This window comes from Saprolegnia diclina (assembly GCF_000281045.1).
Source record: "Saprolegnia diclina VS20 unplaced genomic scaffold supercont1.19, whole genome shotgun sequence".
In the NCBI taxonomy this organism is placed as follows: Eukaryota; Oomycota; class Saprolegniomycetes; order Saprolegniales; family Saprolegniaceae; genus Saprolegnia; species Saprolegnia diclina.
In genome coordinates, this window is record NW_008246086.1 from 453,115 (window position 1) to 462,772 (window position 9,658).

A 9,658-nucleotide genomic window follows, 5' to 3' on the forward strand; every position below is an offset into this window, starting at 1 on the left:
AACAGGTATCTTGAAGGGGTGTCGGTTGGATCCTGTGTGTCGGGATTCGAACCAATTTATTGTACAATTATACAATTTATTGTAAAAATGTACAAATATTGTACACACCCTGCGTGGTGCTGTTCATGGGCTTGGTGAGTGGTAGTAGGTCCCTCCATTCGCGTCAGGCGTTCGTGCTGGCATCAGCAAGTCGCCCTCTAGCATCGCGAACCTAGGTTAGCCAGCGTGAAAGACCGTTGCTTTGACCAAAGAACATAAATGTACACTTATGTCCGTCGCTTTGATGGACATTTGGGGTTCTCGATGCGGTTTCGGGGTATCTTGTGCAGGACCTTCCCGCTTAGGAACTAGTCGCGTGGATGAGCTTGTCGTTGCAATGGCCACTGCAGCCTGAAGGCGATCAGGAGGAAGCGGGACTGGGGCTCCCATCTCCATCGATGAGCGCCGTCTCTCCTGACAGCTTCCTAACTCTGGGTAAGTATCTCACTTGCATTCTGGCGTCTTGATTGAACCAGACTTGTTTGACCAGCATCGCTACTGATACTGGTATCGCTGCTCGAGTGCTTTCTAGTCGACAAAGGCCTAATCACCTATCGCCGCACGAGTGTATTGATGTCCCGCAAATAGTGTGTTTTGAGAAATCTACGACCCGATTGAGTTTCAACATTGAGATTCAGAGTGAAAAGGATCCAGTCGCGCATTCGGCCAGCAGCGATGTGCGGTCCCAAGCGCCCGGCCGTGGCGACGCGGACGGTCCTCGGCCACGTCCTCATGGCCATCGTCCAGTGCTGCGCGTCATCCGGCGACGCCATGGTCTTCCTCTCTGCGCTGCCACGCCGCTCGCAGCGCTCCACGAACTCCTGCGCTGAGCTGTCAATGCCGGTCTTGCGCCCTTGACACCACCGAGAACGGAGGCCCGTCCCAACGAACCACACGAGTCGCCAAGTGTCGATGAAGAGCGTCCACCAAGTCGAGGACGATGCGCCCGTACCTCGTTCGCGCTGCAGTGTTGTCTAGCACAGAGGGCTTACACGCGACAGACAAGCTCCAGAAGACGTCCGAGAGAACATGAGTCGACAAAGCGCGCGCCGTCAGCGTGCGATGAGCCCGATGAGTTGATCTTGGCGACGCGACTCCCATCCGAGGTGCACTCCGAAGCGAGCACAATCAAAACAAGGGTTGTAGACTTCTTTTCATCAAGATGCTTTAGGACCAGCTCTCCGCAGGAACTTGATCATGATCTTCACCTCTTGGTCCGATTCCCCAAGACAGCAAAGTGGCCTCCTACTACATGTCTCTTGCAGCTTTATGGCGACGGAATCCTGGTCGACAGACTCCTCTGCGGCCTTGCGCTCTAGGATCGTTCTAGATGGAGCGAGTGCGATGATCGGGATGACAACGATGATGCAACGCCATCGCGGTTAGCTGGTGCGCCATTAGCCGTGGCTCGTAGTAACTTCTACACCTGTACTGCGCGTGCTACTGCGAGTGCTGCGCTTGTCCAAGACGAAATCGCGCTGCCATGGAGTACCATGCACCATCTCGCAGACGCTCTTGCATGACCGCCGTAGCGGGAGACGACGTAGACTACAGCAGTCGCCCGCCTCCAAACACCTCTGTCGCATGGCTCTGGCTCGGCGAGAAGGACAGTGTCGTGGGCGGTCGTTATCGGCTCGTTGAGCCTTTGACGCCCGTCTCGCACGATGGCACCGTCCCGCCGACACCCTTTCGCTGCACCTCGATGGCCGCGTGCTCAGACTACCTATAGGAGCATGGTCCTCGATGTGCTGCAGTATGGATGGCGATGCTTGCGCCAACATGGGCTGCTCCGCAGAGGCCACTGGCGCCGGCTTGGGTCCAGCGGCCGGTGTTGGGCGATTGTCGGCTGGCAAGTCGGAATATTCGGCTCATTTTTTTCAATTTTCTCAAGTGTTTTCATACAAACGTCCAGTGTAGACGCGAGGTTCGAATCAGGATTCAGTTTGCTAAGATGCCCCAGTACGGTGACGTCGTAACGGGCCCCTCGGGCGGCCGCGACAACGACCGCGCAGCCTTGATGGCCGAGGATGGCCGGGTCATCGCCGTGACCGTGCCACCGACGTACGGCGAGGTTGCGACGCCGACGCCGCCGGAAGAGCAGGCGCGCCAGCGCGCCGAAGACGCTGCGACCCGCGAAGAGGCGGCCGGCGACCTCATGCATGGCGTCAACTCGTTCTGGGCCGTGCTCTGGCCTGTCTGTGTGACCATGGTCATCGCCAGGTACCATCGCTATGGCTCGCCCAGGCGCTCATGGCCATGACGTAGCGTTGCCGTCGTCAACTTTCGAAGCGCCGCGTTGCAGGCGTCGATGAGGTAGAGTTCTGGCTTGCTCGCTGGTTGCCATACCGACGGTCGTAGTACGTACCTCGTGTACAACGAAGTCCAAGGCGCCAAGACGGGCACGGTTGTCGGCCACTCGCTCGTGAACGCGCTTGTTGTCATTGGGTTTGTGACCGTGCTCACCTTTTGCATGGCGCTCCTCTACAAGTTCAACTGCATGAAGGTATGGTCTCGACGCCATGCAAGGTAGCGACGTATCCCTCGCATGCGTAGCTGCTCGTGGGCTACATTATGTTTTCGTCGTCGGCGATCCTCGGCTTTGAGGGCGGCCAGCTCGTCGACACAGTGTTCAACGACCGCCTTCACTGGCCGCTCGACTGGATCTCCTTTCTCTTTATCATGGTCAACTTTGCGTTCGTGGGCGTCGCCGCCATCTTCTACCAAAAGGTACAGGGTTCGATCCGCGCTTGTTGCCGCTGACAACCGCGTTCTCCAGGGCATCCCAAAGCTCGTGCAGAACGCCTATCTCGTGCTCGTGAGTGTCATCCTCGCGTGGCAGTTCTCCATGTGGCCCGAGGTACCTTTGCTAAGCGTTCACCGGACTTGGCTCATATGGATGCTTCTGTAGTGGACAACGTGGATCTTTTGTTTTATGTTTGCCTGCTACGATCTCTGCGCGGTGCTGACCCCGTGCGGCCCCCTCAAAGTGCTTGTACGTCCATCTCAATCTCAAAAGTGTGAACTCAACGTGGAGTAGATTGGCCTCATTGAGCAAAAGCAAGCGCCTATGCCGGGTTTGCTCTACGAAGCTCAGATCCGCGACGGTGTCGGCAACCGCCGCCAGCAGCAGCACCAACAAGAAGATGAGCAACAACAGCAGCAGCAGCAGCAACGACAACAACCACAACCACAGCAGCGTCCGCCGCAGCCACCGGCGCCCGTCAAGTCGACGCCCGCACCACCCGCTGCACGCCAGCCTGCAGCCGAGCCCTCGACAGCGTCGTATACGATCGAGCTCTCGACGTCGCATGCCGACCATGTCGTCGACGACACGGTACGCTCGCGCTGCTTCGGACGTGTGCTTACGACGAGGTGAACGTAGCCATTCGAATCGTATCCGTGCGAGACGGAGGCCGAGTTTGAAGCGCTCCTCGGCGCCTTCTACCAGCGCTATAGCCCCAACGACGTGTGGAAGGTCGAGCAGGTCGCGGCCAAATTCTTCCTCAAGCAAGACCGCATGTGGCCGTCGATGTTTCACAAGTACCTCGTGTGCTCGTGCGGCACGGCCAGCACGCCCTGCGACGTCCAAATGGCCATCGACATTCGCAACGCGCGCCGTGAAGAGCGGGCGGCCGAAGCCGAAGACGACAATACGATCAAGCTCGGTCTCGGCGACTTTATCTTTTACTCGGTGCTCGTCGGGCGCGCGGCCATGTACGACTTTTCCACATTTGTCGTGTGCTTTCTCTGTATCCTCATGGTATCCAACGATCCATGTATCCTATCCTGATATCCCGGTACGATCGTAGGGGCTCGGCGGTACGCTCTTTCTTCTCTCGGTGCTGCACAAGGCGCTGCCGGCGCTCCCGATCTCGATCTTTCTCTCGGTTGCGTTTTACTTTTGGTCGCGCGCCACGTTTGTCGACTTCTGCAACTTTGTGACGGTCCTTCCGTCCGCGCTGTAGCCCAAGGATCTCGTTGGCCCGTCAAATAAGAACTTATGACGACGAAGACGCCGTGTATGTATGATGTGGCGTTGACCTGTTGTCCACAACCGCCACCGAGGAGAGAACCCGAGGAAGACTCTGCGCGGTGTCACTGTGCTGTCGCCTGCCCACGGCCGAGGGTGCAAGCGTCTCCGTGGCGTCCGAAGCATTCGCCCACCTTCACAAGCCCGTGCTGGCCAAGGTCCACCGGAGCTTGGCTTCCATGTCATGGAGCTTCTTGGGGAAAAAGCCGGGTGGAGGGCATCGAGTACTCGGCTAGCGCCACCGCGAGAGCTTGTGTCGATTGAGGTATCGCGATGCTGTGGCTCTGGCCGTAATTACACGATACACAGCGAACCTGCCTCGTGTTGATGCTACTTGCAGCATTCCGTAGCCAGCAAATGGACGCTGCTTGCCACGGAGTCGGGCTCTCGCCTCGCCGTCAAGTTGACCACGGCTTCGTATATGCAAGCACTTGCATGCACAGGAAGTTGACCCATTTCGACCGCTCCACCTCTGTCGGACGAAGCGCGCTCGCATCTCGGTCGTCGCAGCCTTGGGTCATGGTACAGCTATGCACTGTCGCCACGACCATGTCCTGTGCATAGGCCTGTCGAATGCAGCATGCGCTTGCAGGGATTTGACCTCGCAACATCGTCGTCGGCCATCGGCGTCGTCCGCCGGCTTCTTCAATACGGATGGCGCCACCCAGTTCCCAAGCCGCCATCCGAGCTTCGACCGGTTTGTGTCCACGGCCATGTCGCAAGATTGCACTTTGTAAAAACGTGCGGTGGGGACGGCGACGGCCACCGCATTGCACGTCGGTGTCGGTGTCGACGACGGTGTCGGTGTCGGTGTTGGCGCCATCTGCACCGGTGGCGCCACCATGCCGCCTGCGTCGGTCCGCGTCATCGGCGCGATGGTCCTCGAAGCGACCAATCGCATTGCGCGGCGCCTAATGACTGGTCAAGAATCCTTCATGCGCCATTTGTCATCCTTGCCTGCGATTGGCTGCTTGTTGGAGCTTCGTATCCGGAAGTCCGGATACAGGCGTTCGTGGGGTTGAACTGTAGCCGCTCGTGGGCAAATCGGGTGCATTTTTATTCAATTTTGCAATAAAAATCATCGGTATTTTTATTCGGATCCGGACGAGGAAGATTTGAAATCACTGAGCGTTTGTATACATGGGACGCCCTGTTGACGAAACCGTCGGCGCAATGATCAGCGTGGAATTCCGCAAATTAATATCATTGGATCCCGCGGAATTAATTAAACGTGCGGCGAAGGCATTGTTCGTTTTCACGCCCAGAAGACAAGTAGCAACATGTTGTCCGCGTTGACGCGTTCGGCGCGCCGCCAGGTCGTGGTGCCCTCCTCGATGGCCACGGTACGCACTCATGGCCTATGCGCGCGGTCTTGACGTTGCCGTCAATGCAAACCGCGTGCAATTTGGATCAGAATGGGTGGGCTAAATGCGATTTGTGTGTAGCGTGCGGCCTCTTCGACCCCGCTCTCGGTCTTGGACCCTGCCGGCAGCCCCACGATCGACGAGACGTACGCCAAGATGGAGAAGAACATTGCCATCGTGCGCAAGACCATCAACAAGCCGTTGACGTTGGCCGAGAAGATCATTTACGGCCACTTGGACGACGCCAACTTTGGCGTGCCCAAGCGCGGTGAGACGTACCTCAAGCTCCGCCCCGATCGCGTGGCCATGCAGGACGCCACGGCTCAGATGGCGGTGCTCCAGTTCATCTCGTCGGGTCTCCCCAAGACCGCCGTCCCGTCGACGATCCACTGCGACCACTTGATCACGGCCGAGAAGGGATCGGTTGAGGACTTGAACACGGCCAACATCGTCAACAAGGAGGTCTACGATTTCCTCTCGTCGGCCGGTGCCAAGTTTGGCATTGGTTTCTGGCAGCCCGGCAGTGGTATCATTCACCAGATCGTCCTCGAGAACTACGCGTTCCCGGGTGGTCTCATGATTGGTACGGACTCGCACACGGTCAACGCCGGTGGTCTTGGCATGTGCGCCATCGGTGTCGGTGGTGCCGATGCCGTCGATGTCATGGCTGGTATGCCCTGGGAGCTCAAGGCCCCCAAGGTCATTGGTGTCCACTTGACGGGCAAGCTCTCGGGCTGGACGTCGCCCAAGGACGTCATCCTCAAGGTCGCCGACATCCTCACCGTCAAGGGTGGTACCGGCGCGATCGTCGAGTACTACGGCCCCGGTGTCGAGTCCATCTCGTGCACGGGCATGGGCACGATCTGTAACATGGGTGCTGAAATCGGTGCCACGTGCTCGACGTTCCCCTTCACGGAGCGCATGGCCGACTACCTCGTCGCCACGAACCGCTCGGGCATTGCCTCGGCCGCCCGCTCGTTCGCCGCCAACCTCCGCGCCGACGACGGTGCCCAGTACGACCAGATCATTGAGATCAACCTCGACGACCTCAAGCCCCTCCTCAACGGCCCGTTCACCCCCGATCGCGCCAACGTTGCCGGTGCGCCGATGGCCGCGGCCTCGGCCGAGAACGGCTGGCCCACGGAGCTCAGCGCGGGTCTCATTGGTTCGTGCACCAACTCGTCGTACGAGGACTTGTCGCGCTGCGCCGACTTGACGCAGCAGGCCAAGGCCGCGGGCCTCAAGTTCAAGGTCCCGTACTTTGTCACGCCCGGCTCGGAGCAGGTCCGCGCCACGATCCAGCGCGACGGCATCTTGGATACCTTCAAGGAAGCCGGCGGTACCGTCCTCGCCAACGCCTGCGGCCCGTGCATTGGTCAGTGGAACCGCACGGACGTCCCGATGGGCGTCAAGAACTCGATTGTGACGTCGTACAACCGCAACTTTGCCAAGCGCGCCGACGGCAACCCCGAGACGCACGCCTTTGTGACCTCGCCCGAGATGGTCACGGTGTGCTCGATTGCCGGCACGACGACGTTCGACCCGGCCGTCGACTCGATCACGCTCCCCAACGGCAAGGAGTTCAAGTTTGACGCGCCCCACGGCAAGGAGCTCCCGCCCCGCGGCTTTGACGCTGGCGAGGACACGTTCCAGGCGCCGCCCGCCGACGGCTCGAAGCTAACGGTCAAGGTCAGCCCGACCTCGGACCGCCTTGCGCTCCTCGAGCCCTTTGACGCGTGGAACGGCGAGGACATGCTCAACATGCCGGTGCTGATCAAGGCCAAGGGCAAGTGCACGACCGACCACATTTCGATGGCCGGCCCGTGGCTCAAGTACCGTGGCCACCTCAACAACATCTCGAACAACATGTTGATCGGCGCTGTCAACGCTGAGAACGACAAGACGAACGAAATCGTCAACCAGCACACGGGCGTGTGGGGCAAGGTCCCGGACACGGCCCGCGACTACAAGGCTGCGGGTATCTCGTGGGTCGTGGTCGGTGACGAGAACTATGGCGAAGGCTCGTCGCGCGAGCACGCTGCGCTTGAGCCCCGCCACCTCGGCGGCCGCGCCGTCATTGTCAAGTCGTTTGCTCGTATTCACGAGACGAACCTCAAGAAGCAGGGCATGCTTCCGCTCACGTTTGCCAACCCGGCCGACTATGACAAGATTACGGGCAACGACAAGATCTCGATCGTCGGCCTCGACAAGTTTGCGCCGGGTTCGCCGTTGACGCTCCGTGTCACGCCGGCGTCGGGCGCGGCCTTTGACATCACGGTCAACCACACGTTCAACGACGAGCAGATCGACTGGTTCAAGCACGGCTCGGCCCTCAACTTGATGAAGAAGCTCAACGCCTAAGGTGATGGATGGACGTATAATTTTATAGTGCAATGCAGCTTGCTTCTTCCTCTGTAACCTACTTGTGGCTACCGCTTGCGCCAGTATGAGCAGCCGACCTCGAGCACGAGGCCCGGCACGTGCACGACAGCAACCATGTACCTAGGTCGTTGAGGATGCGAGCGCAAGCGACGTGGACGCACCAGAGGTAGACGTAGTGGAGCTCGTCACGGAGGAATCGCGACAGCATGAGACTCCCGACAAACTGCGCGACGATCTGCGTCGCATTGGCCTAGACCGATGGGCGCCATGAGATCGCAGGCGAAGAAAGCGTCGTCGTACGATGGAGCTGCAGCCCGACGCGCCTTGCACGAGGCCGCCGAGGCTCACGGCAAACCCCAGCAATGCAAAGACCCACGCCGTCTACATGAAGGTCCATTAGCCGCCATGGCCGCGCTGCCGTTCCAGCAGACCTCGACCGAGGCTGTGGCCAGCGACGCCAAGTGGGACGTTGTCACGTTGGCCAGCGGCGGCAACGCGGCAAAGACGTTGCGCGCCTGAGACCACATGAGCCATGCTAGGATGCAGCATGTACCCGACTTCGCCATGCCATGCCCGTGAGCATGAGGTGGCCCATCGTAAGGACAAAGCGCGCAGGGACCAAGACGTCGTTCATCGCCGACTGCTAAAAACACGCCATTTTCTCGTGGCGGTTTCGCCGCCGACGTCCGGATACAAGCAGGTTCAAGGCCCCGCTCGTGCTAATCGCACCCAATTTGCCACATCTGAATCCACTCCGCTCGGCGTGGAGAGCGCTAGCGGGCTGACTCAGCTTGCTCTGCAGGCGATTGCAGTCTGGCACTTCTTGGCAGCTCACAACCACGCGCAAGAGCCCAACTTGAGCCCACAATCCCGACCAGATTCGAGCCGGGCGTATGTCTCAAAGGTTTCTGTATTCAATCAATTTGTTAAAAAGTATTTAAAGTTTCCTCTTTACAAAAACCCAGATATTTACAACCCTCAGGACGCTTCGGATTGGCCAAGGCGTCATTTTTATTTTATGTTGCGTGTCTAGATATAATTGGGGCATTTTTGAGAATGTGGATGCAACTTGGGAAATAGCTGAGAAATACACAGCGCTCGTGCTTGGTCGACGTGCATGTCGCAGCTCTGATACCTCGATGTCTCTGGGTTTGTATGCCAGTTTGTATGCTTCGGAGCTTGATAAAGTATCAAGTGGGAGTATGAAATGTCAAGTGTCGGGACTGCGACACGGGGCGGGTTCGGCGCTGGCAGGTTGTTGCTCACTTCGCCATTTGCCAACAAAGATGCTTGACACCACACGCGCCTGCCCGACTCCCGACGCTGTCTGCGCCAAGCGCGCCTGCCCGATGGTCGACGCCGTCGACGCCAAGCGTCCGCGCGTAGCGGCGGACGACTGCGCGGACGACGACGCTGCCAGTGACGAGCTCGATGCTTCCCGCTGTCAGTACGCGACAGCGGCTCTGCGCTTTGGTGAATGCCATCCCACGCACGCCCGCTACCTGTACAAGTCCAAATTGGCCGACGTTGAGGCACAAGGCGAGACGCTGCGAGCTGCGGCGATGCGCAGCTACTTGGACTGCAGCGACGAGGCCATCGACGGCGACACCGACACGAGCCTGCAATGGAGTGACGACGACGACGACGACGATGGCAAGAAGCCCTAGTCGTACCACCAATCCTATCTATCTGTACCTAGAATGCACTGTGTATTTATCGTCTCTGAAGCGCAAGGTTTTTGGTGCCAGAGAAAAACCTCGTCGCGGACATGGGCGTCTATTGAATGATGGAGAAATACCTATAAAACGCATGTGCACGACATGCATTTTGAGAGGGTTTCCAT

At 58.8% G+C, this 9,658-nt stretch overlaps 4 protein-coding genes across 4 annotated transcripts; 3 read left to right on the forward strand and 1 right to left on the reverse strand.

Annotated features, from left to right (window-relative positions):
- Nucleotides 1-1,990: 1,990 nt before the first annotated feature.
- Nucleotides 1,991-4,004, forward strand: SDRG_06936 (hypothetical protein; the record flags this gene model as incomplete). Its single annotated transcript, XM_008612747.1, has 9 exons — nt 1,991-2,259; nt 2,305-2,352; nt 2,398-2,542; nt 2,593-2,766; nt 2,816-2,896; nt 2,948-3,031; nt 3,077-3,373; nt 3,422-3,799; nt 3,849-4,004. 9 exons carry the CDS (start codon nt 1,991-1,993, stop codon nt 4,002-4,004), a joined length of 1,632 nt encoding a protein of 543 aa, XP_008610969.1.
- Nucleotides 4,005-5,308: 1,304 nt separating this feature from the next.
- On the forward strand, nt 5,309-7,851 carry SDRG_06937 (aconitate hydratase, mitochondrial). Its single transcript, XM_008612748.1, has 2 exons — nt 5,309-5,412; nt 5,515-7,851. Exons 1-2 carry the CDS (start codon nt 5,350-5,352, stop codon nt 7,792-7,794), a joined length of 2,343 nt encoding a protein of 780 aa, XP_008610970.1. The 5' UTR covers nt 5,309-5,349; the 3' UTR covers nt 7,795-7,851.
- Nucleotides 7,852-7,862: 11 nt separating this feature from the next.
- On the reverse strand, nt 7,863-8,449 carry SDRG_06938 (hypothetical protein; the record flags this gene model as incomplete). The annotated part of the gene is made up of 5 exons (XM_008612749.1): nt 7,863-7,935; nt 7,977-8,065; nt 8,116-8,196; nt 8,247-8,330; nt 8,369-8,449. 5 exons carry the CDS (start codon nt 8,447-8,449, stop codon nt 7,863-7,865), a joined length of 408 nt encoding a protein of 135 aa, XP_008610971.1.
- A 641-nt stretch (nt 8,450-9,090) lies between these two features.
- On the forward strand, nt 9,091-9,614 carry SDRG_06939 (hypothetical protein). Its single transcript, XM_008612750.1, has one exon. It carries the CDS (start codon nt 9,102-9,104, stop codon nt 9,480-9,482), a length of 381 nt encoding a protein of 126 aa, XP_008610972.1. The 5' UTR covers nt 9,091-9,101; the 3' UTR covers nt 9,483-9,614.
- Nucleotides 9,615-9,658: the final 44 nt, after the last annotated feature.